Raw genomic sequence first — 17,598 nt, forward strand, 5'->3', positions numbered from 1 at the left:
CTTTACCTTTTTATGATTTGACAAATCACTACTATTTTATTTCTTATTTAATTTACATTATATCCCGCTTTTCCTCCCGAAGGAGACCAAGACAACAGAGGCATCTTCCTGCAGCTGGTCATTTAATTTCCCCTTGCACTTTTCTTCTTAAGTCCCTTCTGATTTTGAGCTTTTGTCCTTTGAGTTAGAGACTTCCTGCTCCTATGGCATTCCTGAATCAGCCCTTAATGATTCAGTTCCTGTTCTAGGGTGGGAGACCAGGGGTAGAGTTTTAATTCCCAGTTACCTTTTTTTTCTTTTTTCTTTGCAGCCAGAGCAATTGATCATCATTTTGAGCTCAATTGGTGGAACATGAGATTTTAACGTCTATGGTACCATAAGGCTCACCCTTTCTTTCTTTTTTAAGGGAAAGACTGGGAGTCAGAAGACAACAGAGGTGCATAAAAATTGAGTTAGGCTGCGGACACACCATACATCTAAAGCACATGGCTTCCCCCAAAGAATCATGGGAACTGTAGTTTACATATCACTGAACCTCAATTCCCAGCACCCAAACCAAACTACATTTCCTGGGATTCTTGGGGGTTTAAATGTACCATGTTTGTGCATCCTTAGAGGACTAACTTGCATAGGGAGGCAGATAATATGTAGAGGAATTCGAACCTCATGACAAACCAAATCGGGCCACAATTTTTCTTTAAAGAAAACCCCAAAGCAAAACCCTGGCCTTGATGATTGCAAACTTTTCACTGCAGATCCGCACATGTCTCAAAATATCAGTTGGGGTCCCCCAAGTTGGTAATGTTAGGTGACAGATTCTGTGCCCGCAAACCCAAAGAGGCCTCCTTACTTTTCTTCTTCCAGGCTGTTTACACGGGCCACAAAATTGCTGGGTATGTAGCCTTTGTGCCCCGTGGTAAGAGATTTTGCTAGCCACCAGTCCCCGTCGCTGTGAAAAAAAAAAGCACCGTATAAATAAACAATGCACATTGAAAGAAGCAGTGATTTTACTAGAGTTGGTCTAATCTCTCTTGGTTTCTCTCTGGTTCTCTCTTTTTCCAGCTGCCAGTTGAGTCCCCCACATTTCCATATCAGTTAAAACAACAACAACAACAAAGCACAAGCAATTCACAAGCAATTTTTCCTAATGTCATTTTTATGAATAAATGCACTTTTTTTTGCCAACACACCAGAAAGAAGACTAGAGACAAACAGTATTATTACAAATTTGGGGGATCAATCTGGATTGAGTGCCTTGAGTGCCTCCCAATTTTGGGGATCCTGTATCTGTGTGGGTAAAATGTAGAAGAGCAAGCTTGTCAAACTAGTCCCTTTTTCTAGGTGATGGTTTTGGCTCACTGGGTGAGCACCTATGGGTGCTTAACTAGTTTCTCTGGTACCAGGTACCAGGCCTGTTGGCAGACCAGCTCTGCGTTACAAAGACGTCTGCAGTCATGACATGAAGGCTGGCAACATCAACCCTGCCGTGTGGGAATCCCTTGCAGATGACCACAGAGGTGCTTCACAACATAAACATTGAAAATGGGAACACATTTTTGTCTGGTGCCTAAATATATGTAGTGAAGGCACCAGGTGAGTCTTCCTGGGGAGAGCATTCCACAAATGGGGAGCCAGTGCAGAAAAGGCCCCGTTCTTGTGTTGCCACTCTCCAGACCCCTCGGGGAAGAGGCACACGAAGGAGGGCCTCAGAAGATGATCTCTGGGTAGGTTCATATGGAAAGAGGTGGTCCTTGAGATATTGTGGTCCTGAGCTGTTGCCCTCTCTCTGTATATGCATGTATGTAAGAAACAAAAAAAGTTAAAGCACTCCTGGACAGTTACCGTAAGTCCAGTCAAAGGCGACTATGGGGTGTGGTGCTCATCTCACTTCAGGCCGAGGGATCCGGCATTTACCCACAGACAGTTTTCTGGGTAAGGTGGCCAGCATGACTAAACCGCTTCTGGCTCAACGGGACACCGTGACGAAAACCAGAGTGGACGGAAAAGAAGTTTACTTTTCCGCCGCAGCGGTACCTATTAATCTACTTGCACTGGTGTGCTTTTGAACTGCTAGGTTAGCAGGAGCTGGGACACTGGGAGCTCACTGCGTCGCGGGGATTCAAACCGCCGACCTTCCGATCGGAAAGCCCAAGAGGCTCAGTGGTTTGGACCACAGCGCCACCGGCATCCTGTATCTATGTATGTATGTATGTACAGTGGTACCTCGGTTTACGACGATGATCCGTTCCGGGGAGCCGGTTGCTCCCTGAGTTTGTTGCTCGCCGAAGGCACTCTTCTGCGCATGCCAATAGAGCGCTTCAGAAGTGCCAATAGAGCGCTTCAGCGCGTGCGCGAGCTGCGCAGATTGGTTCTGCGCATCCGCGCGTGCGGAACCCGGACGTAAATACTTCCGGTTCCGCGTCGGTCACGCTCCAAGTTCGTTGTAAACGGAGGCGGTCACAAACCGAGGTTCCACTGTATCTGAATACTCATTTGGATTGCAATACTGTTTGACAACAGGCAAATGGGCCCAGATTTTTTTACATGAGGATGCTCTATATTTCAGGTTGATTTTTATACATTTATTGCAAAAGGTGTACCAGAGCATGATGAGCCGATCGAAACTTGCAAAAAATCACTCACCTGCAAAGGACTTCAAACTTCTCTCCTACAGTCAATGGCAGATCGCGGTCGCTCTGCGTAGTGAAATCGTACTGTGCTATTACGAAGTGCTTATCTATATTGTGAAAAAAGGCAAAAGTATTAAGTAAGACCTAGAAGCTAGAAGTATCAACGACATGGAATAGGGGGCAGGGGAGGGTCAACCATCCCCACTCCTTGTTCAGCAAAGGTAGAGAAGAGCCTGAATTTAGGTTTAATGCAACTTCTGTCCCTTTAGTTAATACCTTCCTGTTCACTTATATGGTTACAGTATTCCTGAACCAGCCCTTATTTAACCTGTTGCTGTTCCAATGGTGGACCAGTTGCTGCCAGAGCAATTTATTACGGTGATTATGATTACAAGATTAAATTAATATGCACTGAATTACTGAGCAATGGGCTTTAGGCTTTTCATGACTGAGATTAGCCGCTGACCTTGAGATAGAAAACCCAGGCATTGCTGTAAAAAACAGCCATATTGCAATCTCATAGAGAGGAAATATACAATCATAGAATTGAAGGGACCACAAGGGTCATCTAGTCCAGGGGTCAGCAAACGTTTTGGGGAGGGGGCTGGTTCACCGTCCCTCAGACCTTGTGGCTTATCTCCCCCCTCTCCCCCAGACCTTCCCTCCCCCTGCCTACCTATGCAGGGGGATGGTGCCGCTCAAAATGGTGCTCAGCCAGCTCAGCCCAGCCCCCTTCCTCCACCACACAGGTGGGGGAGAAGCGGGGAGGGGGGAGGCACCACGGTATGAGAGAGGGAGGGGGGAAATGGCACCGGGGGAAATGGCGCTGTCGGAAAAAAATGAACAAAAAAAAACACCTCCCAGAATTGCCGATCCACAGAACATCTATGGGCCAGGTCCTGAGGGCAATTGGGCCGGATCCAGCCCCTGGGCTGTAGTTTGCCAACCCCCTGCAATGCAGGAATCGTGATTAACGAATGCCTGACAGATGGGCATCCAAGTGTTGAAAAACCTCCAATAAAGGGGAGTCTAATATCAGCAGCAGCTGTAAGGGAGTTTGACTATTGTATTTAATGATGATAATAATAATAATAATAATAATAATAATAATAATAATAATAATAATATATTTATACCCTGCCTATCTGGTTGGGTTTCCCCAACCACTCTGGCTGGCTGACAGCACATAAGAAATTGTTAAACATTAGACATCAATGTTGAAAATCTTATAAACGACTTCATCAAAACAACAACTCTAAGCATTGTACATAAAACATGACAGAATGATTATCAGTGGCGCACAGATAAAGTCAACAAAATTTAAAATCAAGTATTGTATTATGTAAAAGGGCAGGCTTGTTGAAAAATTTTGTAGGTTGGCAGGGAAAGAGTAGCTCTCTCAGATATTTGAGGCCTGTCAACAACAACAACAGCAACAGCAACAAAAACAACAATAACAAAATTTTAACCCCTCTCATCTGCCCCTGTGAGACAAAATATAAAAATGCAGAGAGTTGTGGTTTTTTTTGTATATCACACATTAAAATCTTCCCTATACAGGGTTGCCTTCAGGTGTCTTCTAAAAGCTGTGTAGTTGTTTATCTCCTTGACACCTTAAACACTAATGTGAGCAGCTTGAATTCATTGAGGCAGTCCTTTAGCAGGTACACCAAAACCAACACTCGTCCTGTGAAAGGGAGGAGACCTTTCATGGCACAAGCCAGAGACCTTCTAAATATAGCCAAGGTTGAGACAGATAGTTTTAAATCTCACTCGGCCTGACCTTTTCAAAGAAAGCCACTCGCAAGCAAGGTGACGTGTGAGACTCAGGAACAATGCATGGTTTTGTGAGGGCTGAGTCCAGCGAATACCCCACTTTGGATTTATCGGTGGAGTCGTGCCAAGAAAAGGCCAGGAGCTCATTCTGCAAGCCAAGAGCTTCGGCTGAGGGGGGGGGGGGCTGGCGGCAGTTGCGCTAAGTAAATACTTGCATGCTGGATTTCCACTAGTGCTGAATTGCATGTTTGCAGCTGGAAAAGAAATGCACAGCCCTATTTTGCAGGCTTAGGGAGAGCACAGAGATGGAAATAAAGTAAACTTTCATTCCAACGTCTCGTCGCAATAGCTCCCTGGTGTCGAGAAAACAGCAAGAGAAAGCTTTGCAAAATGTCAAGGAAAAACCAAGGTTCATCTTCTTACCACTGTCAGAAGACCGGTTGGCAGGAGCGGTGAAGTTCTTTGCCTTGACCTTTGGAAAGTTACAGAAACCAAACATTACTTCACTGCAATAGTCCCCCCCTTGCCCCCCTCACCCCCTCCTTTCTTCCCCTCAAGTTGGATTCAAGTCAGCTCACGGCATTTCAAAAAACAAAAAAACAAAAAAAAACCTTAAAAACTTTATAAAGTGCAAAGTAAGTGTAGCCAGCTAGTTAAAAGAAATCATTAAAATGCATTGGGAACCAGAAAATAAAAATAGTTTGCCCCAACTGCAACCCACTGGTCAGCATCATCTGCAAACCTTCCAAGTGTCCCTATTTTCCAGGGACAGTCTAATAATAATGATAATAATAATAATAATAATAATATATTTATACCCCACCCATCTGGGGTTGTTGTTGTTGTTTAGTCGTGTCCGACTCTTCGTGACCCCATGGACCATAGCACGCCAGGCACTCCTGTCTTCCACTGCCTCCCACAGTTTGGTCAAACTCATGTTGGTAGCTTCGAGAACACTGTCCAACCATCTTGTCCTCTGTCGTCCCCATCTCCTTGTACCCTCCATCTTTCCCAACATCAGGGTCTTTTCCAGGGAGTCTTCTCTTCTCATGAGGTGGCCAAAGTATTGGAGCCTCAGCTTCACGATCTGTCCTTCCAGTGAGCACTCAGGGTTGATTTCCTTCAGAATGGAGAGGTTAGATCTTCTTGCAGTCCATGGGACTCTCAAGAGTCTCCTCCAGCACCATAATTCAAAAGCATCAATTCTTCGGAGATCAGCCTTCTTTATGGTCCAGCTCTCACTTCCATACATCACTACTGGGAAAACCATAGCTTTAACTATACGGACCTTTGTCGGCAAGGTGATGTCTCTGCTTTTTAAGATGCTGTCTAGGTTTGTCATTGCTTTTCTCCCAAGAAGCAGGCGTCTTTTAATTTCGTGACTGCTGTCACCATCTGCAGTGATCAAGGAGCCCAAGAAAGTAAAATCTCTCACTGCCTCCATTTCTTCCCCTTCTATTTGCCAGGAGGTGATGGGACCAGTGGCCATGATCTTGGTTTTTTTGATGTTGAGCTTCAGACCATATTTTGCGCTCTCCTCTTTCACCCTCATTAAAAGGTTCTTTAATTCCTCCTCACTTTCTGCCATCAAGGTTGTGTCATCTGCATATCTGAGGTTGTTCATATTTCTTCCGGCAATCTTAATTCCGGCTTGGGAGTCATCTAGTCCAGCCTTTCGCATGATGAATTCTGCATATAAGTTAAATAAGCAGGGAGACAATGTACAACCTTGTCGTACTCCTTTCCCAATTTTGAACCAATCAGTTGTTCCATATCCAGTTCTAACTGTAGCTTCTTGTCCCACATAGAGATTTCTCAGGAGGTGATCAGGCACTCCCATTTCTTTAAGAACTTGCCATAGTTTGCTGTGGTCGACACAGTCAAAGGCTTTTGCATAGTCAATGAAGCAGAAGTAGATGTTTTTCTGGAACTCTCTAGCTTTCTCCATAATCCAGCGCATGTTTGCTATTTGGTCTCTGGTTCCTCTGCCTCTTCGAAATCCAGCTTGCACTTCTGGGAGTTCTCGGTCCACATACTGCCTAAGCCTGCCTTGTAGAATTTTAAGCATAACCTTGCTAGCGTGTGAAATGAGCGCAATTGTGTGGTAGTTGGAGCATTCTTTGGCACTGATATTATTATATTTTATGCCTTCTAAAAGTCAGATAGTTATTTATTTCCTTGTCATCTGGTGGAAGGGTGTTCCTCAGAGAGGGTGCCACTACCGAGAAGGCCTGGCTCCTTGTAACCTCCTCCTCCTCCTCCTTTAGAACGTCCCTATTTTCATCAGATAAGTGTTGGAGGGTATGCACTTGCATCTTAAATTTTCAAAGCCCTGATTGAGCAGGGAGGTCTTAGGCTACTGGAGGAAGGGTAACGAAGAGGGAGCCAATCTCTTGGGAGAGAATTCTGCAATAAGGAATTCCACTCATCATCACCATTATTATTAATTATTATTTCATTTCTATGCTGCTTTATATTTAAGAAAAAGCCTCAAAGAATTTACAACCCTTTGGAATGCTCTTCCCAGGGAAGTTCACCTGGCACCTTTAATAATAATAATAATACGAATCTGAAGAAAGCTTATACCCAGAACAAACTTAGTTGGTCTCTAAGGTGCAACTGGACAATTTTAATTTATTTATTTCGTCAACATCAGATCAACATGGCTACCTACTTGAATCTATAATAATAATAATAATAATAATAATAATAATAATAATAATAATACACTGTCCTTCATTAAAAGATTTCAGGGCAGTTTACAGAATAAAATACAGGATAAAACACAAGTAAACAAACTAAACCAAAAAACCCTTTAGGCTAGGGTTGCCATACTTCAAAAAGTGAAAATCCGGATAGAAAAGTTTTGCCCAAAGTTGCTGAGCCTTCTTTTGCAAAATTGCAATGGAATTGGATGTTTTTGAGCTATTTCTGAGGAAATTCGACAAAAACGATGCTGCTGACATGGGCTGCCATATGTCCGCATTTTCCCGGACAAAGAGCTGATTTCTGCCCAGACAATGCTTGCGGTTGCATTATTCTGGATATTGCCAGGAAATTCTGGATGTATGGCAACCCTACTCAGGTGAAAACATTCCTCTTTAACCAGGCCTTTGGCTGATTGGCATCTGATGCCCTTTTAAATATGTTGTGGAAGGGGGGAATTATTGGGAATTATGCATTCTGTGTTTTTTATAATGCAATTTTATGTCCTGCACCGCCCTGAGATCTATAGGTATAGGGTGGTATACATATTATTATTATTATTATTATTATTATTATTATTATTATTACCTACAATTAAGGCTCTCCTGCCAACCTAGCAGTTCAAAAGCACATCAAAGTGCAAGTAGATAAATAGGTACCGCTCTGGTGGGAAGGTAAACGGCGTTTCCATGTGCTGCTCTGGTTCGCCAGAAGTAGCTTTGTCATGCTGGCCACATGACCTGGAAGCTGTACGCCGGCTCCCTCGGCCAATAATGCGAGATGAGCGCGCAACCCCAGAGTCGGTCACGACTGGACCTTTACAATTAAGGCTACAGTGTAAACCACATGCTGAAGACCCATTTGCAGTGTGCCCCACCCCCTGCGGGCGAAGACATGAGGAAAGGCAGGTGGAATGAGCTGGACACAACAACTTTCTGGGATTAACAACTGGCCACGACTTTATCGATCACAGATGCAGCTGGGCTTGGTTTTTGCACTGGCTGTGAATACTTTATCAGCCTCCCAGGGAATGATGTTGTACATCATCCTGGGATCTTTGGATAAAGGTTGGCATATACAGTGGTACCTTGGTTCTCAAATGGCTTGGCACTCAAACAACTTGGAACCCAAACAATGCAAACCCGGAAATAAGTGTTCTGGTTTGCGAACAGTTTTTGGAAGCCCAATGTGCTCCGTTTTGAGTGTTACGCTTCTGATTTGAGTGCCACACTTCCGTTTTGAGTGTTACGCTGAGGTCTGCCTGTTTTTGCTATTTATTTTGCATTTTTGTTTTTGCGGCTCTTTTTGTTTTGTTTTTGTGACTGTGTGGAACTCAGTTCAGCTACTGATTGATTGTGTGACTGCAGTACATTGTTTATCGCTTTCATTTTATGGATCCATGGTCTCGTTAGATAGTAAAATTCATGTTGAATTGCTGTTTTAGGGGTTGTTTTTAAAAGTCTGGAACGGATTAATCCATTTTGCATTATTTTCTTTGGGAAAGTGTGCCTTGGTTTTGGAACGCTTTGGTTTTGGAATGGACTTCTGGGAACGGATTAAGTTTGAGAACCAAGCTACCACTCTAAATGAAAATCATCATCATCCCTTGGAGGCAGAATTCCCGCCCTTTGGGGCACAGCATAGTCTTGGATTCGAATTCTTACCGGCGGTGGCGGTGGTGGGTTTTTCTTTTTCGGCGATGGCGGAGGCTTCTGCTTATATATGGAATTGCGTCTCTCCTTCCGGCCGGTCTTCTTGCTACCACATGCTCCCATCCTGCACTGGAGGGAACACAAACAAGGTTGCTTCCAGAAGATCAGTTGGGAAAGGACGACTCCATGGAGGGCCACTACTTATGCTCAAGGCCAGAAGGAGTCCTGTGAGTTTGACTTAGATGACCCTTTGTGGTGTCTTCCAACTCTACCACTCTATGTTTCTACATTCTGTCCTGCCTGGAATCCTGCCCCACTTCCCCAGTCACATGACGTACTACCGTATTATTATTGCATTAACAGCCGCTCGGATGCTCCTAGCCCAGAGATGGAAAGAAGGCAAAATCCTTACCAGAGAAGAATGGCAAACCAAGTTGATGGACTGTGCCGAAATTGCAAAGCTGACTGGAAATTTCAGGAACCAAGAGGACAAAAACTTTACAAAAGAATGGGGGAAACTTACAAACTATTTAAAAGACCACTGTAAGCAGATGGAAACACTGGCAGGATTTTGATTTCACTTGTAGTGTAACAATTACTATGGAAAAAACTTTACTGTACGCTTGTAAAACATGGACCACTTAAGAACGCCATCTCCAACTCCTCGAAAGGTTCCATCAATGGTGTCACAAAAATAATAATAATACATATCACTTGGGAAGACAGGCAAACTAATATCAGTGTACTGGAAGAAGCAAAGATCACCAGTGTTGAAGCAATGATTCTTCAACATCAACCTTGTTCAACTGGTCATGTTGTGCGGATGCCTGATTATCGTCTTCCAAAGCAACTACTCTATTCTGAAATTAAAAATGGAAAGCGTAATGCTGGTGGTCAACAAAAATGATTTAAATACTGTCTCAAGGCAAATCTTAAAAAATGGAGTATAAACACTGACAACTGGGAAACACTGGCCTGCGAGCGCTCTAGTTGGAGAACAGCCTTTACCAAAGGTGTCCTGAGCTTTGAAGACGCTCGAACTCAGGACGCAAGGGAGTAACATGCGCGTTTGGCAAACCCTCACTGTGATCAACTCCCACCCAGAATCCTATGTCCCCACTGTGGAAGGACGTGTGGATCCAGAATTGACCTCCACAGTCACTTATGGGCTCAGTGTTAAGACCATGTTCATGGAAGACAATCTTACTCGGCTACGAGGGATCGCCAAAGAAGAAAGTATGATATGTTATCGTTTAATATAATTGCTTCAGTATTATTTATTTGCATGGCATCCTTTGGTATAAATGTTCTCTGGATAGTGTGGCTGGGGAAATTCAGCCAGATGGGCGGGGGAATAAATAATAAATTATTATTATTATTATTATTATTATTATTCCTAAAAAAGAACAAGTAAAACATGCAACAAGTACCACATAGTGCCATTTAACCCATGTACGTTGATAATATGCACTTCTATTAATTTGCACATGTTATTGTTCAAATGTGCATCATGCATGTCTTCCTTTTTTTTATTTTTTGGCCATGCGGTTCATTTTAGAAATGTGCCCACTTGCATGTTCATTTGAGGGAAGCTCATGCAAGGATGATATTATAGGAGATAAAAATACAGAATTAAACACCCTGTGTGATAAGAAGCCCCCTATAGAATGCATCAGGCCTCTTTTCAGAGAAACGGGTGGCCGTCACTCTTTCCGGAGGAAGATTGCAAAGTAAGAGCCTCCCCGCTACTTTCAGGTCAATCAGCAGCACAACATAGCTGAACATACAACGGCCATGAGATTTCATGGCAAGCTAGAGAAGATATTAAAACGTGGGACTGCATTTAGCAGACTCCAGGCTTCAGGGTCGGACATCTGCTATTGGATCTGCAACCTCCTTCCGTCCTGGCTGGTAGCTCAGGAAAGGAGAGATGTTCATGGTGCAGGGGGAAAGGGTTCAGGCCCCAGAGCTGAAAGTGGCCCCACCAGGATTCTCTGTTTCGCTCTTAGGACTCTCCTAAGCCACACCTCCTCTTCTTAGGCCACACCCCTCACCAGCCCTGCTTTGAACAGTGGACCCTCCGGATACGAACTTAATTCATTCCGGGGGTCTGTCCGCAACTTGAAAAGTCCGTATCCAGAGGCGCTGCTTCTGCGCATGTGGCAAAACCCAGAAGTATACACTTCCGGGTTTGCTGCGTTTGCAAGCCGAAGTTTACGTATCCGGAGGGATACGTAAGTAGAGGTACAACTGTACCATCATTGGCCAATTTCATGCTGTATCTGACCCGCCAAGTGTCCCTATTTTCCAGGGACAGCCCCAGATTTACAGAAGCCGTCCCAGTTTCTGATTTGATCCCAGAACGTCCTGCTTTTCCTTGTTGTTGTTGTTTAGTCGTGTCCGACTCTTCATGACCCCATGGACCAGAGCACACCAGGCACTCCTGTCTTCCACTGCCTCCCACAGTTTGGTCAGACTCATATTGGCAGCTTTGAGAACACTGTTCCTTAGGACGTCCCTATTTTCATTAGAGAAATGTTGGAAGGTATGGAGTTATGTGAAACACCCCCCACCCCCAGCCAAGGAGATAAGTAACTATACAACCTTTAGAAGACATCTGAAGGCAGCCCTGTATAGGAAAGTTTATAAATGTCTTATTGTGTTTTTATATAAGTTGCAAGCCTCCCAGATGGGTGGGGCAACCCTTTCAGATGGGTGGGGTATAAATAAAATAATAATAACAATAACAGGACGTCTCTATATTCATTGGAGGAATGTTGGAGGGTATGCTGTATATGTAAAGCACTATGTTGCCACTTTAAACAGCCATGGCTTTCCCCAAAGTATTCTGGGAGCTGGAGTTTTGTTACAGGTACTGGGAGCGGTTAGGAGATCCCTACATTCCCCTCACAGCGCTACGGTTCCCAGAGTTGCAAGGGGAGAGGTATTGCTATTAAACCACTCTGGGAATTGTAGCTCTGGGGGCGGAACAGGGGTCTCCTAACAACAATCCAAAATAACAACGAAAGAAAAGAACTTGAATCATTTCTGGGTTTGTTTTTTTTAATATAATTTTTATTATTTTGATTAATAAAACATAGAATATAACCACATTACTATAATCAATCAATTACATTTGCTCCGCCGAGCTCGTGACTTCCCTCCCTCCCTTCAACTGGCTTCCTGTTTCCTCATAATTTATACACGCCTTTCTAATGTCCGTTTCTGTCCTTTAATACATATCAGATCCTTCTATTGTTTGGGGACAGAAACTAGTTATTACCCTATGTTGCAGGAATTATGTCAATCCTGTTAGTGTCTTCAAATTTTTACAGTGATCTCTTAAGTACTCAATAAATTTACTCCAGTCTTTCTGGAATTTCTGATTGCCTTGGTTCTGAATCCTCACAGTCATTTTGGCCAATTCTGCATATTCCACCATCTTCGTCTGCCACTCCTCAATCGTTGGTAATTCTTGTAATTTCCATCTTTGGGCTAACAAAATTCTTGCCGCAGTATGCATACATAAACAGTCTTTGATCTACTTTAGCAATCTCTTCTCCCTTCAACCCAAGCAAAAATGCTTCCGTTTTTTTTGGGAAGGTATATTTTAACATCTCTTTTAGCTCATTATAGACCATTTCCCCAAAAGTTTTCACCTTATCGCAAGTCTACCACATGTGGTAAAAATCTCAATCCTTTTCATTACATTTCCAGCATAATTAGTTTTTCATCCTATACATTTTAGCCAATTTAACTGGGGTCAGGTACCATCTATACATCATTTTCATAACATTTTCTTTCAAGACCGTACATGCTGTGAATTTTAGGTTCCGATTCCATAGTTTTGACCATGATTCAAACTGGATATTATGCCCAAGATCTATAGCCCATTTCATCATTACTTCTTTCACCTCCTCATCCTTAGTGTACCATTCTAGCAAAAAAATTATACATCTTTGACAACAATTTAGCTTTTCCGTCCAGCAACTCATTTTGAAATTTAGATTTGTTACTTTCAAATCTGCCATTCCTTTTGTCAGCACTAAATATATCATTTATTTGATGATATTGCAACCAGCCTGTAAACCATTCCTCTATTTGTTCATATGGTTTAAGTTTCCACCCTTTCTCTGTTTCTGTCAACATTTCACCATAGGTAGCCCATTTCTCTTCCATGTTTAATTTTTTAACAGTCAATTATTCTATTGGGGATAACCACCAAGGTGTTTTTCGTTCCAGCAAATTTTTGTATCTATCCCATACTTCATAAATTGAATACCACCCACATCTATTATCAAAGCCTTCCAAATCCAATAAATCTGTATTCTCCAACGTTATCCACTCTTTCAACCAACACAAACAGGACGCCTCATAATAAATCTTCAAATCTGGCATAGAGAATCCACCTCTTTCTTTTTTATCTATTAATAATTTATGCTTTATCCTCAGTTTTTCCCTTGCCAGAAGAATTTCGATGAAACTTTTTGCCACTCTAAAAATATGGAACGCATCACGAATTTGCGTGTCATCCTTGCGCAGGGGCCATGCTAATCTTCTCTGTATTGTTCCAATTTTAGTATATGTGCTGCCGAAATGAGGATGAATAATCTCTGTTTTTGAATCTGAAGACCCACATCATGCCTGTCACTGGCCAAATGGACATTAGTTCTCTTTGGGCTGCAGTTTGCTTCTTCTGGCACCTGTGGAAGGTGTCTGTGGCTCTGCAGCCATCATCAGTAAACAACAACAGCAGCAGCTGCAAACACTGTGCAGAATAAATGTGGTTTTCACCAGACTACCTGTTTGTAACTCTCTTCTCAAAGGCTGACCTTCCTTCCAAAGCAGGCTTTTGCCAAACTGCAGTCTGGGGGAGAACACTACCATTTTAGCATAGAAAATGTTCTACTGAAACTTTTATACTGGCACAAACTTTTAAAAAACTGTTAGGGCCTCTTCTTCTGCATTTTGATTCTTACTCCTAAGAGTCCCCAACCTGCTACACTGTGGATCATCTATCTTAAGACAACTTTAAATGTTTTTTAAACTGCCGATGGTGGTCTGCCGATGTTGCATTGGGCTTTTGATATTATTTTAAACTTTTGTAATTGTTGGTGTTTACTACTGTAATTTGCTTTGTGACATTTTATGTAGTAAGCAGTTGAATCGATGTTAAAAAATAATAATGGAGTGGGCAAGTGCTTGTTGTTTTCTTTCATAAAAATTAATAAAACTGTTGCTATTTTTATGCTCTTTCATTAGTAAAAAAAAAACCCAAAGAGAGATCCATCGAAGCAGTGCTTTTTTCTGGGGGGACGTAGGGGTACAACGCATACCCCTAAACGTTTTGTGAATCTTTGTACTTTTGTCCATTTACTGTATTTAATTTTCCTGATTTGAACTATAAAATGGTGATTTTCTTGAGTCAAAATGAGAGTATCCCTAAACATTTTTTAAAGCAAAAAAAGCGTGTTGCATCAAAGAATGAATTGAGAGTATACTTAAGAGCGCAGGATTAAAAACTAACAGCGAAAAGAGAATGTAAAGGAGCAGAACTCGATATGAATGGCCGGCTTTAGTAACAGCTTTTACATTTCATCCCAGCGTGTAAACAGCATGTGATGCGTTCAGTCGTGTGAGCATCTCTTGCACCCGATGTTTGAGGTGGTGTAGCCCCGGCATGCGTTCCTCATTTCAATATTAGGCCTTAGGCAAGTGAGGAAACAGCGAAGGGGGAAGGGGAAGTCATGGAGAATCCCATGCATGCACCCAGTGGCAGATCTTGCAGGAAACCAGCTTTCCAAGAGGATCATAGACCTGTAGGCCCTCTGTGATAGGTTAGATCCAGGTCAGAAAACCCTGGGGACTAGCAACTTGAAGGAAAAGAAGGTTTGAGTTGCTCCAGGTTGGTCGTGATTCCTTTTGGGAACAGAGCAACCAACCTGGGCAGATATCGATGGACCTGTCCACACTTACATGCTCAGTGACATGGAAGGAACATGTGGGAAACATGTGGGAAATGTTGCTCTTAAGCTGATGGGTGTGGGGACATGTGAAGGTTGGTGATGGATCCCCATGGGGCAATTCTCCTCTCCCTTCTATTAATCCTGCACGGATGAGTTTGTGAACTGTCTTCTGGTCTCATAATGGATGAAAGTAGCACTAGATAAACCGAGAAATATAATCTAGACATTGGATTAAGTCATCTCCCTGTCTGCCCAGCTCTGATAAAAAACAACAGCAGCAAATCAACGTCTTGTGGATACGGTGCTAAAATATATCATGAAACTTCAACAAGGATATGCCAAGACAAATTTGATAGACAGGTTAATTCATCAACGTCAGTTTAAGAGGAACCTGCTTTGATTCCCACGCCAAGTAAGCTACACATCACACAGGCAATGTGATTTTATGTGTCTGGTCTTGTGGCCTCCGGCTAAAGAGACCCAGCCCAGAAACAGCATCCACCATTAGTATACTACCAAATAGAAATGCATTTTTAAATTTCAGTCTTTCTCAGATACACAAGTCAAGGTCTTCATAGCTACCCACCACTTTTAGTAGTAGTAGTAGTAATAATAATAATAATAATGATAATAATAATGATGATGAACCTGTTGTTTTCAAAACACTAGTTGTAAATCATGCTATGTTGCTTTAAGCAAAGCAAAATAGCCCCAGCAGTAACAGACAGGCTGGGGAAAAAAACCTTTGGGAAACCAATGTACAGATAAAACACACCTACAGCAGGAAAGCTATATATAATAATTATTTAAAAAAATGGCAGGGGCAACCCAGATAGGTTGTTGTTGTTGTTGTTGTTAATAATAATAATTATTAATGCTAGAATGATAAATTAGCAGATGAGGTGTCTCCTTTTAATTCATTTCTCTACCAATACGCGAGATCTGCTCTCTCCTCTCTTTACTTTATCACCTTTTCTGTATACAATTTTCATTCAAATCCAGCATTCACTTTGCTTACTATTGGATATTAATGTTTTTCCCCCCGACACCTTTATTGGCATATATAAGACAATAAAACCATATAGACCGTCCATATGTGTTATAATTCTGAAGCATACAGGATGGCCCTTGTGGTCTCTTCCAACTCTATGATTCTATGAGGGAATCCTTGGCAATCACTATTATATAGGCCAAACTACCCCAGATTTAACTTCAAAGATCCTGGTCAAAAATTGCACCATAACTCTAGTGAGAACAGGAGAGTCATCTCTCAGTAGAGACTGCACCACCTGTTGTTTATTGGTGGGGGCCCCAAGCCACAGAGATGACATCGAAGGATCATCACGGAAGATGTTAAAAAGAGGGCAGTCCAAAATTATGTGGTCCAAAGAGTCAGGTACATTCTGACCAGAGGTGCAGAGTCTATTCTGGTAAGAGATGCCTCTGAGCCTTCCAGATAACACTGAGGATGGAAAGGCATTCAAGCGGGCCAGCATAAATACTCTGCGGTGTAATGGGGTCACTAGATTGTAAAAATAATTAGGCATCATTCCATGATGGGGTTGCAACCCCAGATAGGCAGGGGAGCATACGGAGGGCTGGGAAGGGTTGAAATTCATGATCTAGCAGCCTCTGCTTAATAAGTGCAAAAATGTGCGATTCCTCAAGTGGCAAGAGGAAATCCACTGTAAAGCCTATTTGCGTAAGTTTAAAACCAGGTAAAATTGTGTTTGTCTTTTAATAAAAAGGTTAGAAAGCTTTCTGGCCCTGTATTAAAGTGAATTTCCAGCCAGTATTTGAAGGTAATAATCCAGCCCCTTGTTTCTAGGAGATGCTGGCCCAACTCTGCGCATATAGCCAGATAAGGAACACAATTAATGTTATATATGAATGAGAGAAGTTGCCCCTGTAGGCAATGCATGGCATAATATTAACAACAAAAGATTCCTGGATCTCTTCACACCGCAAGCATTCTGGAAGTAGTGGGGGAAATCTTCCCCTTGAATATTACGATAGAATACGCAAAGGCCGAATAAAAGTAGGAACAAAGAACTAAGTGCGAACAAGAGAAAAAGAGACACACAGAGAGAATAAAAAGCATCACCCTGTGATGAAAATCGCAAACCATATTGAGGAACAGGAAGACTGGGCACTGGGAAGCTATTTCCACCCTAGACATCTTGTGCCTGTGTTGGCTGTCACAATTATTCCCATTCTAAAGATGGCAAACTGAGGCAAAGACTGACAACGGGGGCTTCTCATTGCATCTGAACCTGGAGCTGACTCTTAACCAACAGGGCTTTCATAAAAAGACAATGCTAAATTAAGTTTAGCTGCTCACCTCGGTCTTCCTTGCGATGGTCTCAGAGCATATCCCATCAAATTTCAGAACCCTTCCAGAGCTACCAAAACTAAAAGGTGTTCTCCCTGCTAGATGAGAAGGGTTAATGTTCTAAACTCGCACATGTACAGAAATGCTCTAAAAAGGCATCTCAGCTTTGTCAGTTGACTTCTGTCAGTGGTTTCCTGCCGACAACATCAGAACAAAGTGCACAAGAGGGGCTGCTGCTCTCTGGAGTCCTGGGGCCAATAACTCAGCCACTGTGTTTGCTCTGAGCTAATGTTAGACTTGTGGCCACTTCGTGGAAAAATGAAGCTTCCCCACGAGCCTCATGCTACTTTCATGTTTACGGGCCAAATTCTATTTTCGACCTGCTTCTTCCCTCCCAGACGTGGCCACATCTTCATTCATAGATGGCCAGATTGTTCTGCCAAGGGCAAGGTTCTTTCCAGATCTGGAGCCAATAAGCACACCAGTGGATGAAGAATAAGCAATGCTTTATTTACATAATGTTAACAGATAGCAGC

General features: G+C 42.7%; 1 protein-coding gene and 1 non-coding gene across 2 annotated transcripts in view; both read right to left on the reverse strand.

The window, feature by feature from the left end:
- Positions 1 to 17,358, reverse strand: part of BLK (BLK proto-oncogene, Src family tyrosine kinase) — a 37,053-nt gene extending 19,695 nt beyond the window's left edge. The window contains exons 1-5 of the mRNA XM_035110529.3: positions 17,072 to 17,358; positions 8,777 to 8,893; positions 4,830 to 4,878; positions 2,644 to 2,737; positions 851 to 949 (exon numbers count right to left, since the gene is read on the reverse strand). Coding sequence (XP_034966420.1) covers positions 851 to 949; positions 2,644 to 2,737; positions 4,830 to 4,878; positions 8,777 to 8,887 — 353 coding nt within the window. The 5' untranslated portion in view covers positions 8,888 to 8,893; positions 17,072 to 17,358. The remainder of the gene's footprint in view (positions 1 to 850; positions 950 to 2,643; positions 2,738 to 4,829; positions 4,879 to 8,776; positions 8,894 to 17,071) is intronic.
- LOC118083277 (U6 spliceosomal RNA) lies at positions 13,262 to 13,368 on the reverse strand. Its single transcript, XR_004692356.1, has one exon. It is a non-coding gene; the product is annotated as a U6 spliceosomal RNA (small nuclear RNA).
- Positions 17,359 to 17,598: the final 240 nt, after the last annotated feature.

Source organism: Zootoca vivipara, chromosome 3 (assembly GCF_965207765.1).
Source record: "Zootoca vivipara chromosome 3, rZooViv2.hap1.1, whole genome shotgun sequence".
NCBI classification, from domain to species: Eukaryota; Metazoa; Chordata; class Lepidosauria; order Squamata; family Lacertidae; genus Zootoca; species Zootoca vivipara.